General features: G+C 44.0%; 1 protein-coding gene across 1 annotated transcript in view; it reads left to right on the forward strand.

Moving 5' to 3' along the window:
• Positions 1-1,403: 1,403 nt before the first annotated feature.
• LOC119842794 (myosin-1B-like) overlaps positions 1,404-14,793 on the forward strand; it is a 28,088-nt gene continuing 14,698 nt past the window's right edge. Inside the window, exons 1-21 of the mRNA XM_043496362.1 lie at positions 1,404-1,539; positions 3,425-3,664; positions 3,750-3,893; positions 3,986-4,142; positions 4,967-4,994; positions 5,096-5,234; positions 5,301-5,393; positions 5,578-5,641; positions 5,737-5,835; positions 6,422-6,525; positions 6,689-6,827; positions 7,808-7,926; positions 8,025-8,174; positions 8,877-9,047; positions 9,915-10,221; positions 10,351-10,424; positions 11,305-11,392; positions 11,487-11,604; positions 11,869-11,992; positions 12,076-12,212; positions 13,138-13,393. Of these exons, the coding sequence (XP_043352297.1) occupies positions 3,461-3,664; positions 3,750-3,893; positions 3,986-4,142; positions 4,967-4,994; positions 5,096-5,234; positions 5,301-5,393; positions 5,578-5,641; positions 5,737-5,835; positions 6,422-6,525; positions 6,689-6,827; positions 7,808-7,926; positions 8,025-8,174; positions 8,877-9,047; positions 9,915-10,221; positions 10,351-10,424; positions 11,305-11,392; positions 11,487-11,604; positions 11,869-11,992; positions 12,076-12,212; positions 13,138-13,393 (2,715 nt within the window). The 5' untranslated portion in view covers positions 1,404-1,539; positions 3,425-3,460. The remainder of the gene's footprint in view (positions 1,540-3,424; positions 3,665-3,749; positions 3,894-3,985; positions 4,143-4,966; positions 4,995-5,095; positions 5,235-5,300; positions 5,394-5,577; positions 5,642-5,736; positions 5,836-6,421; positions 6,526-6,688; positions 6,828-7,807; positions 7,927-8,024; positions 8,175-8,876; positions 9,048-9,914; positions 10,222-10,350; positions 10,425-11,304; positions 11,393-11,486; positions 11,605-11,868; positions 11,993-12,075; positions 12,213-13,137; positions 13,394-14,793) is intronic.

Consider the following 14,793-nt stretch of genomic DNA (forward strand, 5'->3'; position numbering starts at 1 on the left):
TGGGTACTATGATACGGTTCCCAGCACTAACCCCAGTTACACAGCAGTTTGCCTGGCTTATTATAGAAATTGACACCTAGAAAGTGAGGAATGACAGATGGAAAAGAGAGGGACTCTCCATCACTCTGTGGTGTATGCAAAAGTGGCCCTAGAACCCCAGTGCATCCAGGAATGGTGTGGAAAGCATCTGCCCCTCCATAACAATGTGAGGTGCACCTGACTCTCCACCAACAATGGGAGGATGTATATGATCTCCCCATAAAATATCAGGAGGCACCTTCCCTTCCAGATCAATGTGGGGTGCTCCTGCTCTCCCATATCAGTCTGGGATGCACCTGCTCCCTCCATAACAATGTGGGATGCATGTACCCTCCCTATATCAGGGATGTTGGAATCTGGCTACCTCTCACAGTCTGGGGGTAGTTGTTCCTTGCCCTTTTGAGGAGAATGTATAATTTTGCATCCATTTAGTATTCCCCATCCACACCATCTCCAGGGTCCTTTCCCTTGCATCCACTTACGTGGGGACCTCCTTCTTCAAGACTCCTGCTCCAGTCTCTTGAGTCTGGACTTCAATTTCTCTGCTCTTTCCCTTCCACTGGCCCCCATTTCCTCGCTATTCCCTTGCATTTACTGCCCTCCCTTCTGGTACTGGATTTACTTCTTCTCCCTATTCCACTGCCCCAATGATCCCTGTTCTCCTTTGTTTCCCCATCCCTTAGCCTCCAGGTCCCTTGCTCCCCAGACATCTGTATCCTCTCTGGTCCCCTGCTCCTCTCAGCCTTGCCCTCATTCCCAGACTCCCTCCTGCTAGACCCAGGGACCCTCTTCCACTGCTAGATCCCTGTCCCTGAAACCCCAATTTCCTCTTCAGCTACGTGCCCCTGGAACTCTCTCCCTCTCTGTCTCGCTCCTCGCTCCCTCTGCTAGGGGCTGTCTCCCATTACAGGAACTGGATTCTTCCCAGTCTCTTTTCTTCTGCTTAATTTCAGGATCCCCTAAAGCACAAACTCCAGGCAGCCCCTTTCACCTCCCCAACTGCCCCTGCCAGCTCCCTTGTCAAAGTATTTATAGGAGACTGATTCACAGACCTATGGCTAATTATATCCATTCACATCTAATATGAATGGGAATTAGGTTAGGAGACAGGATTGCCGAAAATATTTTGACCAAGAAAGAGGAGGCGACTGCTGTGTTTGCAGCTCACACCCTATTTAAGCCCCTGGGACCAGTCTGTCCTTGTCCTTTCACAGAAAGCTCTACGGTAAGAGTGTAAGGGACTTGGGTTTGAAGGGAGGGGGAGCCCACTCTGCATTCCACACATCCCACTGCATTCCTGCTGCTGCTAGCACTCATTTCCAGGAGGGATTGCCTATGACAGCAGGACTTTTAAATCTACTTTTCGAGGCATCTATACATTTTCAATCTCCAGTTTATCACTGGAGTTTCATGCAGCACTAAGAGAGGAATTTCTATTTCTATTTTAGAATATTGACCAGCTTCCAGTCTGCATACTATCCATCTGGTATCACAAAAGAGGTAAGATCCTGATTTGCTAATTCCCAGGGGAGGGTGAATGACCCTTTAGGGTGGGATATCTGTATAGCTCCATAGGCAGTCATTGTATCCCCTAATATTTATGCCCATTGTGTAAATGCACTTTATATTGCGCTTGGGCTCTCTTGCCCATGACAGGCAGGTCTCCAAAGTGGCTGGACTTGAAGCCACTGACCACTAATGCTGGGCCGACCATTGCCCTCTCTGAGGTACCTCTCCTGAATACACATCACAACATAATTGTACACAGTGAGCTCTGACACCTCAGCTTGTAGGTCCCTAATAAACCAGGACAGAGTGGCCCAAAAGAGGAGACCCACCATGGGATAGAATTTAATTATTTGTCCACAGAATAAATCTATTCTTTTAATGAACATGTATCCAGAATTTGCTTTTTCCCCACACCCCAAACATCACTGACAATTATTGTGCCCCAGTTGAAAAAGAGACACATTTCTCTGGTAAATGCTAATCAAGTTTTCAACTCTTACTGTGCAAAGTAGCTTAGTGAGTGGCACTTAGCTGCTATATGTGTAAAAATGCCTTCGGAAGAGGATTTCAGGCAATGTTTAAGGCAGCTAGTGGCCATTTCACACTGACTCCTTGACCAGTCTGACAATGCCACTAATGTACCGTATAGTTAAATAAGGAAACTATAAAAGGAGTAATGGGAAATCAAGGCATATTGATAATATTTGGTTAACTGGCATGGGAGAGGCAGGCAGACAGAGTAACTATTAAAGTAACCATTCTTAAATTGGCAGCACTGGATGACTTGTACCCAAATGTATTGAAACAATTGGCTGAACCACTAATGGTGATTTTTAACAAATCTTGGAACACTGGAGTAATTCCAGAGAAATGAAAAAAAGCCAGTGTTGTGCCAATATTTAAAAAGGAAAAACAAGATGACCTGGTTAGCCTAGGGGTGCTGGAACAATTTGTATAGTGCTGAGAGCCATTGAACCAAACTGTATACCCTGTATATGATTGAAACCACTTCAAGCCAGTATCCTTAGACTTCAGTAAGGCACTTGAATTAGTCCCACATGACATTCTGATAAAACAAAAAAAGCACTATGAAATAAAAACTAGTTAACTAATAGATCTCAAGAAGTGATCAATGCTCAAGTTTTCAGATGACACTAAAATTGGTGAAGTGGTAAATGATGATGACAGGTCAGTTATATAGACTACACTGGATCACTTGTAAATCTTAGCTCATTTGAACAACTTGTGTTTTAATATAGCCAAATACAAAATCAAATATAAAGAAGGGCGGTCATACTTATAAGATAGGGATTGGAATCCTGAATGAATAGCTTAAATTACATCAAAACCAGTATCTTTATTATTCAATGCAAAAAAGCACTGACAATAGCAGCCTCTATCTTGTCCCTCTCCCCACACCCACTTTCCAGTGCTCCCAACAACCCTTTCATTGTAACCACAACACACAGTCTAAAATGTACCCAGGAAAGAGGACCTAAGAGGGCTTTCAAAATTCTTGGTATGTTTTTGGCTTTTTCTTGTCCCTCATGTAGGGATCTACTTACGTTGTTGCTATAAACAATGGTGTGCATGTGTACAATGGGTGGGTGGACAATGGTGTACATCCCACTGGAACTGTAGGACTTCTGGTTCCATAGATTAGGAAAGGTATAAATACGTGAAGGAATTAACAGTGTGATAATAGAGGCCCAAAATTAGAGTCTGGATCTAAATGGCTGGGAAAGCCTCTCACTCAGATCACAAGAGGGGCAGTTGGGAGTGACGTGGCCAGATAAACAAGTGTAAGAAACTGACATGGCAGAGTATTCGAAATGAACAGCACGTGAATCAATGTCACACATTTTCTCCCCAACAGAGCTCACTGCTGAGCTGCCCTAGATAAACTGCAGCCATGTCGTCAGATGCTGAGATGGCCGTCTTTGGGGTGGCAGCTCCTTTCCTCCGAAAGACAGAGAAGGAGAGAATTGAGGACCAGAACAAGCCTTTCGATGCTAAGAATTCGGTCTTTGTGATGCATCCCAAGGAATCCTATGTGAAAGGCATAATCCAGAGTCGGGAAGGAGGGAAAGTCACAGTCAAACCTGAAAAAGGAGAAGTGAGTAAAAACAAGGAGTAAGGAACAGCATTTTGTTCCTCCTCTGTTCTTAGCTGATAGAAATGGGTCTCTTCTTTCCTTCCAGACTTTGACTGTTAAGGAAGATCAAGTCTTCTCCATGAACCCTCCCAAATATGATAAAATCGAGGACATGGCAATGATGACCCATCTCCATGAACCTGCTGTCCTGTATAACCTCAAAGAGCGTTACGCAGCCTGGATGATCTATGTAAGTACAGGCTGAAGTCTTTCCTGGACTTCCAAACTAACAGCTACACTAAATCATGTGGAAGCCAATCACGTTATCTCCCTTTCTTTCAGACCTACTCGGGTCTCTTCTGTGTCACTGTCAACCCCTACAAATGGCTGCCAGTGTACAACCCAGAAGTTGTGACTGCCTATAGAGGCAAAAAACGTCAAGAGGCCCCTCCCCACATCTTCTCCATTTCTGACAACGCCTATCAGTTCATGTTAACTGGTGAGTGGCTCAACTCCTGAAAAGTGATTATAGAGTGAAAATTTCATATGAGGAATCACAATCTTCTTTCCGGGAAATATGACATGCAGCTGAAGACACCAAAAACATTCAAAACTAGCAATGTGCAAACACGAATTCATCCAAAGACAAACTGAACCTGACCCAAACATTAGCTCAGCTCTCAGAGAACCCAAAGCAAACCTTTTTGGAAGTTCACAAGCGTGTGGTTAATGGAAAAAGTACAGAATGTCCATATCTTCTTCTGCACATTCTGGCTCTAGCTGGGCCCAAAGAAGAACTGTCAAAAATCATGACACTCTGTTCTCAGGAAGCCTGATTCTTCTTGACTTTGCATCTTGTGTGTCATTTACAGTTGTGCAAAGTGGTGCATCAGAATTCTCCACTCCCTTACACCTTGAGCAGTAATTCACACACACTTTGCACTTTTTTTGCACTGGTGCTATGCAGATGGTTATAAATTGAGGATCAGGTCATTATTCTGTACAACTCTTTGCTGTCCAGAGATATAAGTAGCTTCATCAGATTTCTGTAAGAGGAAATTCTGTGAAAGGGAAGTGGGTATAAGTATCCTGTGATGGCTCTATTGATCTGCATGAGTTTATATTTATTATTTATTATGGCTAGGATTTTCAAAGAGGCCTAAGGGAGGTAGATGCTGAATTCCTACGGACTTTAGTTAGTTGCCTGATGCCCTGAGGACCCTTTGCAAATCCCAGCACTTATTTGTTCCACTCAGTTTTCAGTGAGTTCAATGTTACACAGTAACTCTTTTAAAAGTCTCTTTGGTTCTGTCTCTTTCACAGATCGGGAGAATCAGTCGATCCTCATCACGTATGTATATTTCTCTGCCCTGATATTTGTTGGTTTTGCTGTGCACTACAGGAAGAAACCCTTTGGTTATGTGTTCTGTGCTTCTCTGTTTGATTTGACAGCGGAGAATCCGGTGCTGGAAAGACTGTGAACACAAAGCGTGTCATCCAGTACTTTGCAACAATTGCAGTTTCTGCGGAGAAGAAGAAGGAAGAGCCAGGCAAAATGCAAGTGAGTTGGTCACTAGAGAAGGGATTAAATGTTCTGTTCTGAAACTGCCATTTGGTTTAAAACAACCTTAATTTGACAATAATTGTTACTTTGTAGGGGACCCTTGAAGATCAAATCATCAGTGCCAACCCCCTTCTGGAGGCCTTTGGGAATGCCAAGACCGTGAGGAACGACAACTCCTCTCGTTTTGTAAGTCTTTTTGACAGAATTGTTCCTAGTCACAAGTGCAATGATGGGCCATATATGTTCTGATAATATGAATCTTGGCTGAGTTTTCAAACCTGCTGAAGGGACCCCCAGAGCAGCTTTGCAAATCCCACTTCTGGAGTCTGCCTCTGAAGGTTTTAAATGAACTGACTTTTTTCCTTTAAAGGGTAAATTCATCAGAATCCACTTTGGTACCACAGGAAAACTGGCTTCTGCTGACATTGAAACATGTAAGGGACCTCCCTTTAAGGGTCACAATTCTCTGTCTCTCTTTCTTTCTCATTGTGTTTTCTTGTGGCTAATTGTACTTTACCTGCCTTGCCAGATCTGCTGGAGAAATCTAGAGTCACTTTCCAGCTCAAGGCGGAAAGAAGCTATCACATATTTTATCAGATCATGTCCAACAAGAAGCCAGAACTAATTGGTATGAAATATTTTAACTCTTTTGGTGGAACTGGTCACTGAATAACATCAACTGATAAGCTTTGTTACATGGGCAATTATGAGGATGTCTACACTGCATTGTAAACCCAGGCTCAGACTTAGATTTGAGCCCAACTCCTCTACAGTTCACGCTCAAATCTATCTGACTCAGGTCAGTAAGTCATCAGGGCCAGAGTCCTAGGACCCATGTGGGGTGGGAGGTCCAGCCCCAAATCCTGCTGTGACTTGGGACCAAGCTCTGTCATTTTGCAGTGTGGCTCATGCACAAGCCTGGTTCCCCAGAAGCAGAAAGTCTGACTCGGGTCTGCGAGCAATATAGACACATCAGCATGGTTCTGAGAATTAGGTCATTCAATTGTAAACCTGGGTTTACTATGCAGCATGATGCACATATGTAAGCTTGGAAACACTGAGTCTGTAGGCATAGGGCCCACAGACCAGGGTTTACAATGGAATGTAGACATATCATTAAAGCCCTGTGTTACCCTGAGGCAAGGTCTGGACTAAATACATGACCAAAGACCAAACTGCAGCAGGTAAAAATTGGGATCTGTTTTTGTTTTCAGAGATGCTTCTGATTTCCACCAACCCATATGACTTCCCCTTTGTGAGTCAAGGTGAGATCACTGTAGCCAGCATCGATGATCAGGAGGAACTCATAGCCACAGATGTGAGTAGCACAAAGAAATTAGCACAGGGACTATTAACTGTACCAGAGGAAGAGGTAAAATGTCTGAGTGCTTTAGGAGCTGAACTCCCATCGTAAGTCAATGGGGCTTTGGCTCCTAAATCACCTAGGTGCTAGATCTTTCCTTTCATGATTGTGTTGACAGAGCGCCATTGACATTCTGGGCTTCAGTTCTGATGAAAAAATGGCCATATACAAGCTGACAGGGGCAGTCATGCACTATGGGAACATGAAGTTCAAGCAGAAGCAGCGTGAGGAGCAGGCGGAGCCAGATGGCACAGAAGGTATTAGCAGAATCTGAGCCAAACTCTCAATAATACAAGCAAAAAAATGAAGCTTTAGTCATCACTTGTGCTGAGCTGGGTGTTGGCACAATTTAACTCATGGGGGAGGTGGCTATAAGGGCTGATCTAAGTTATAGCATATCTACTATAACATACCTGCTAAACATGGGTGTAAATGACACATACGGTGTAAGCATCTCAACCTCCCCATCTCTAAAATGGCCATCTTTGTAAAACAGCTTGGCTTCACATATGAAAGGGGCCATGTAGGTGTTTTATTGCCTAACCAGCCCCTGGATTGTGCTGAGATGAGACAGGCAGCAGGGAAGTGATGGCAGGAGAGGGCCAGCATTGGGTAGTTATACTAGTTTAACATCATGAAGTTCCATTCTGTCCCAGAAGGCATGCACAGTTCCTGCCTATGCCAACGGAAGCTGCATGTTCATTCTGTGGACACAATTTGGGCCATGGTTTGAAACTGAAGAGAGACAGTCTCATTTGTTTTTAGGCCAAATACTGCACTGAAATACATTCCTTTGTAATCCTGTTGAAGTCAGTGGGGTTGCACAGCATGGAATATGGCCACTAATCTAAGTCCTTTATTCTGATCATTCAGAAATCAGAATCTCTAGACAGGCTACACAGTAAAGGGGCAAAGAAAGAGCTTCAAAACTATCTTTTCATTCTGGCTGTTCATCTGCTTCTTTCTCCTTTAACATTTTTTATTCAGACCATATGAGATTTTTTTTGACAAATTCTTTCAATCATTTGATGTACAGACCCTCTCAATCAAATGCAAAACAATTAATCGAGAAATCAAGAAATAAAGGAAGCTCTAAACTCCATAATTACTGGAGTTATTAAAAGTATGTGGTAGCTGGTGAAACACGAACAGATCTCATTGCTCTTTTCTAGTAATTATAAAAGACACCAAAGTCTATTTTTGAGCTATTGCTTCATTCTTCTAACTCTTTGTTTAGTGGCTGACAAAGCTGCCTACCTGATGGGTCTGAACTCAGCTGACCTGCTCAAAGCCCTGTGTTACCCCCGAGTCAAGGTTGGGAATGAATATGTGACCAAAGGTCAAACTGTGCAGCAGGTAACAATTGGTGATCTAGAACTCTGGTTTGAATTAACACACCCGAGTTTCTTCTTCTGCTTTGTATGGTAACTCCAGTCCCTCTCCTATTGGTTTAGGTGCACAATTCGGTGGGTGCTCTGGCAAAGGCGGTCTTTGAGAAAATGTTCCTGTGGATGGTCATTCGTATCAATCAGCAGCTGGATACCAAGCAGCCCAGACAGTACTTCATTGGTGTCCTGGACATTGCTGGCTTTGAGATCTTTGATGTAAGGAGCAGAGATTTGACAGCAGGTTCTTGGAAGGGACGCTCAGGGGTTCTGAGAACTTTGAGGATTATTTAAAAAGAAATTAAATAATTTCCTGGAAAAGCCTGACTTTTCTGCAGAAACAGGTGTCTCTTGATCTTCCCCCACAGTAGTATGACCCTCCAATGATTTCATTTTTGGGTAGATTTTATTTGGTACATGCAGAAATGGCAACTACACTGAAAGTGCCTTCAAATTGTTAACAGGTGGTGCCTAATAGCAAAGAAATTATCTTCCACCTAATGCAAATTATTGTAGGTGTTCATGGCACCTAGAGGACAGCTCACTAACTCCCAGGCAGGCTTGCAGCTGAGTATCTGGAAATGTTTTAGTAGGCCGGAGGGCTGAGAGCTCAGAAGGAGCTGGGCAGGCCCAGACCCTAATATATGATCATGACCAAGAGCATAAAAATGCCTGAGTAGGCCTGGGCCCCAGAGCACAGAAATAGCTGGACAAGCCTGGGCCTTACATTGCAGAAATGTCTATGAAGAGCTGAGGATCGAATCCCAAAACATCTGGCTAGTTTTAGGGAAGAGAACTCAGAATCCCATTGAAGCCCAGGTTAGTTACACAGACATGATGAGTTGAAAGAAGAGTCATTGTTAGGTATATCAGGTGTGCACAGAATTTTACAAGATATATCTTCTTTTTGCCTTTGTGTAGTACAACAGCCTGGAACAGCTGTGCATCAACTTCACCAATGAGAAACTGCAACAGTTTTTCAACCACCACATGTTTGTGCTGGAGCAGGAGGAATACAAGAAGGAAGGGATCGAATGGGAGTTCATTGACTTTGGGATGGACTTGGCTGCCTGTATTGAGCTCATTGAGAAGGTTCTTATGCTTTATGTGTTCAAGGGTTCTTTAGCTTCTAAATGATTTTGCTATATTTAAGATAATTAATAAATACATGCTCAAGTGCATGTAAATTATTTAATATACTCTAAATAATTAAATAAATATATTGCAAAAAGAAAAGGAGTACTTGTGGCACCTTAGAGACTAACAAATTTATTAGAGCATAAGCTTTCGTGAGCTACAGCTCACTTCATCGGATGCATTCGATGCATCCGAATGCATCCGATGAAGTGAGCTGTAGCTCACGAAAGCTTATGCTCTAATAAATTTGTTAGTCTCTAAGGTGCCACAAGTACTCCTTTTCTTTTTGCGAATACAGACTAACACGGCTGCTACTCTGAAACCTATAAATATATTGGACATTGGTTGTGAAAAGTTGTCAATCCATAATTTTGGGATAGGGTCACAAGGCAGCCACATATAACTGTATGGCAACAATCCCTGTCCCTGTTCACTTCTACAAAGAAAAGGACAGAGTAAGTTTTAGAACTCTTTTCAGTTACTGGGACACAGTAACTATTTGAAGGACATCTAAAGAACTGCACGGCCTCACCCCTAGACATAGAGGTTTAGAATGATTCCTGTTTCATTCACTTTAACTCTCTAACACACAGAAAATCTGTCTAGGACACGCAAGATGATTTTCCATGTACTATATCTTTATTATTTTCAAACCTACAAATAGATACCATAGGTAGGTTACCCTAGTTTCATCTTGTTGAAGGCACATTTACTGACACAATATCCCTTCTGAGTGCAACCAAGAGATGCTCACATTGTCTAGGAGGCTGATTTGTAATATCTCTTTTTCCTCTCTCTTCTCTTTGTTGCTGTGTCTTTCAGCCAATGGGTATTTTCTCCATCCTTGAAGAGGAGTGCATGTTCCCCAAGGCAACTGATGTGTCTTTTAAGAACAAGCTCTATGATCAGCATCTTGGCAAGTCCAACAACTTCCAGAAGCCCAAGCCTGCCAAAGGAAAGGCTGAGGCTCACTTTGCCCTGGTGCACTATGCTGGCACTGTGGACTATAACATCACTGGTTGGCTCGAGAAGAATAAGGATCCCCTGAATGAAACTGTCATTGGGCTGTACCAGAAATCGTCACTGAAAACACTGGCTTTGCTCTTTGCCGTGTATGGTGGAGATGCAGGTAATTTCTGTGAAATCAGTATTTTCTTTGACACACAGTAGGTGGCTCCTATATAATTAAAAATATGCAAAATGTTCATCTTCATGAGATCCTTACATTTTAATTGCATCCTTTTCTTGTATTATTCAGAGAGTGGTGGTGGTGGCAAGAAGGGAGGCAAGAAGAAGGGTTCTTCTTTCCAAACCGTCTCTGCTCTTTTCAGGGTACAGTACAGTGGTCATTATAAATCACTTTTCTACGTGAAGGAGGAAAGAAGACCCACTTTAATTTTGCAAAGCCTGGTTTCCAGTTAGTTCTGACATGCACAAGCCTCCTTGCTCATAAAGAGCAAAGGGCTGCAGTCCTCAATCAAACAAAACTTTCAGGCAGGTCACTAGGAGTTTTGCCTAATTAACAACACGAGAATAAGGGCCAGAGTCACTGTCGCCTCTGGATGATGTCAGAGTCACTGTCTCCTCTGGATGATGTCAAAAATGATATAAAACAAAATAATTCTCTGATATGGGCTTAACATGTTTCTTCCCTCTACTTACCCTTTCAGAGGAAATTGATCCAGGGCCACAAACTGTGCAGCCCTTCCCCCAAAATGTGGATGTTGCAATGGGGTCGGGTCTGTAGGCACCCTTCATGTCTCTGATTATAACTGAAGAGCTGACAAAGTTACGAGCGTGTCATTTGTGTCTCACTTTCCTTCTGTCTCTCGCTCCCTTCCTTTCTCATCCTCTTAATCGTCCTGATTCTCCCCTGCCTGACACCTCGGGTGTCACTTTCACTGGTGCAAAGGAGTACAAAAAGGGTGTACAACACTCCCAAATCAGAATTCCTCCCTCCCTCCCTTGCTCCCTCTCGTGAGTGGCAGTGTCTGACACCCACCTTGCACTCACTTTGTTCAGGTGTCAATGACTAGACAAGGTGATGGGCAGTGGAGAGTCTGCATTCAGGGCTGTGTTTTATCCTCACATACAGTCCATTAAATCATGATCCCATTATAAAGATTTTACTGTATTTATCAGTGCATAGATCTGCATATATCTTCATAGATGTAACATTGGTTAACCTAAATCTTTTCTTATGGTCTCACAGGAGAATTTAAACAAGCTGATGAGCAACCTAAGAAGCACTCATCCTCACTTTGTGCGATGCATCATTCCCAATGAAACGAAGACACCCGGTAAGAAGCGCCAGTGTACAGAGATCTTAGTGAGATGCAGCCATTCCCTCTGGGCTGCACAATAAGGTACTAATTCATGCTGTGATTTGTTAAGGTGCCATGGAACATGAACTCGTACTACACCAGCTAAGGTGTAACGGCGTGCTGGAAGGGATCAGAATTTGCAGGAAAGGATTCCCTAGCAGAGTCATCTACGCAGACTTTAAACAGAGGTCAGACTCCTCCAATCCCTGTTCCATTCTCTCTCTGTTGAGTAGCTTGCATTTTCTAACTACTTTAACTACTGTAGTCACTGCAGCACACCAGGTGACTATGTAGCTCTTTAAATACCATAACGCCGAATTTCATGATGGGTCTGTCTGTGGGACCTCAGAATAGGGGCTTCATGGGAGGACAAAGGCAGTGACAGAGACATGGCCAGTGTGGCCAGAATTGTGAGCAATGTGAGCTTCTTCATATTTTGTTTTCTCCCACAGATATAGGATTTTAAATGCAAGTGCCGTTCCAGAAGGACAGTTCATGGACAGCAAGAAGGCTTCTGAGAAACTACTTGGGTCCATTGATATTGATCAGACCCAATATAAATTTGGTCACACCAAGGTACAAACACTCTAATTCAAACACCGTCTATTTGTATTTTGTACCGAATGAAAGTGATTGTCTTTAACATTCTCTTCCTCAAGGTGTTCTTCAAAGCAGGACTTCTGGGTCTTCTAGAGGAGATGAGAGATGATAAACTGGCACAGCTTATCACCCGCACACAAGCCATGTGTCGTGGCTTCCTGATGAGAGTGGAATTCAAGAAAATGATGGAAAGAAGGTAACAATGTACTGTATATCTGCTGGGTCTGTGTAACCCCACAGGGGTGAAATGAGCAAAATTATAGGATGGACTCAGTCTGATTTAGATCTCATTAATCCACTGTATCAATGTGTGAGCGCTTGGGAGTAGAGCTGGATTAAAATTTTCAGACAAATAATTGATTTGCTGAAAAATGCAGTTTTAGGTCAACCAAAACAATTATTGAATTTGCTGGTTGTTTAGGCCCAAGAAAATGTCCGATCAAGATTCACAAGGGGACTTAGGTGCCATTCACAAAACAACCAGAGGAGGAGCCCCAGAATACCTGTCAGTTAGTTTTGGTTCAACGTTAGTTTTGGTTCAACCCAAACTGATTTTTTTAATTTTATTTTTCGGAACTGACAGTGAACCAACAAATCAATTATTTGCCCAGCTCTATCAGGGAGTGTAAATTGGTATAACTGGTATGCCAAGGAGCAAGAAGAAGGTGTAGAAGAAGTCTGTGTGTTAGACTAGGGGTGGCCAACTTTAATTTACACCTTCCAGTTGGATACTTTTATGCTAAATTCTCTTTGGCTCCTCAGCATGTGAGTTACACCAGTTCAGAGTCCCTTAGACTCCAAAACACTCATCAGAAGGAGTGGGTCAGTTACAGATGTGATGTGTAAAGAGGGAGCAAAAGTTCATTCCGGTTTGTGAGCATGAGTCAAGACTTTAGTTCAACATGCACACTGAGGAGACTGACAGTGGAGTTTTACTCCCCCTAGACTTTCTGAGGCTCAAGCAGGTCCAGAGTCTGTAAACCTTAGAGTAGTATGTTTTTATGTGAATGGCCCCATTTGAACTCAAATGAGGCTACTTGGCTGAATAAATGCTATTCACAATTAGTAGCATTGCAGAATCTGGCCTTTAACATTGACCATATATTCTGATCACATTATAGAGAGTCCATCTTCTGTATCCAATACAATGTTCGGTCGTTCATGAATGTCAAGCACTGGCCCTGGATGAAGCTGTACTTCAAGATCAAGCCCTTGCTGAAGAGTGCTGAAGCTGAGAAGGAGATAGCCAACATGAAAGAAGAGTTTGAGAAAACGAAGGAGGAGCTTGCTAAGTCTGAGGCAAAAAGGAAAGAACTGGAGGAGAAAATGGTGACCCTGCTGCAAGAGAAAAACGACCTGCAGCTCCAAGTGCAGTCTGTGAGTATCACCAGTGCATTTGACCCTTATTGCACAGTAGAAAGGTCCAAGCTGAAACTTCCAAATGCAACTTTCCCATGAAGCATCCCATTAATAGCACTGGGGTCAGTGTTTGGCCAAGATAAAATATTCCCCGTGTTTAAAATATAAAGTATTGAAAAGAAAGTATAGGTGTATAAATAAATAACAATACTCCCAGTCACATATGACAGGTCATGCCCTAAAACAAGGTGAGAGCAAGCAAATTCGGAGAAGCAAAGTTATGCTCTTTAAGTACACCTGCCTCATCCATGGCAACTTAGTGTGACAATGACAGTGTATTCACAAGCCCTGATGAATTTACACATCTGCTGTACCCTTTAAATGTATTATGCCACTGATGTTGCCATCCCAGGCTGGATTAAGGCAATCTGTAGCCTCACACACACCATGACAAGGGCTGTCTGTGGCTCCACCCCCACAACCCCAGCCCTGTGATGTGGTCCCCCCCACTCCTCCAACACACACAGTTGAAATGGCAGTGGCAGCAGAGCTCCTCCCTTCCCAGAGAAGCAGTGGCCACAGTATGAGATCCTCTTTTCCCAGAAGAAGAGGCAGAAAGGAGCTCCTCTCCTCTGGAGCAGCAGTGGCGGATGTAGGGCTCCCTCTCTCGCTCCACAGAAGTAGAGGTGGCAGCACCCTGAGCACTTGCTTTTTGAGCCAGGATGTGCGCAAGGCGGGAAAAGCAGGGGCATGGCCCTCCAGTAATTGGTGGGGGCACAGAACTCCTCCGGCGGCTCCAGGGTTGAGTAGGGACCTGCCCTCTGAGTTTCATGCTGGAGGGCTGCTTGTAATGCAGAGTTCTTTGCTGCAACACTGGGCAGCCAGATCCCCTCTTCCAGGAGCCGGAGTTCTCTGGAGCTCACTCACCCCACCCCCTTCTCTGCCTCCATCAATTAGCGCTGAGATGATATGCAGTGACAATCCTCTTAACCAATAGTGAGCAGTGCCTCTGGGGGTGGGGCAGGCAAGGAAGGGATCAGTCGAGGGGTGAGCACAGTGTTCCTGGACGGTGGTGGTGGGAGCACAGGGTACCCCGTGGCAGGGCTGGGTAGGAGGGGGGAGCACAGGGTCCTCAGGGGTGCCCCAGGGGGAGAGCAAGCTCCTCTGGTCCAGGGGCAGTGGGAAGGAGCACAGAATGTGCCACCCCAAAAGGGTCACATTTTTACTCCTGCACACGCCCCTATCCAGGGTGTCTATCCATGCATCCTTCCACTCTGGCCCCACACAGTCCTCTGCTTGGGTGGTGTCTCTGTAGCCCATCAAAGCAGCAGGGCTTGGAGCTCAAACCCCAAAGAGATGACTGGGGCCATTCTGCCCTCTCGGATAGGGCTGTCCTTAGGCATACGCAGCATACGCAA

Source organism: Dermochelys coriacea, chromosome 14 (genome assembly GCF_009764565.3).
Source record: "Dermochelys coriacea isolate rDerCor1 chromosome 14, rDerCor1.pri.v4, whole genome shotgun sequence".
NCBI classification, from domain to species: Eukaryota; Metazoa; Chordata; order Testudines; family Dermochelyidae; genus Dermochelys; species Dermochelys coriacea.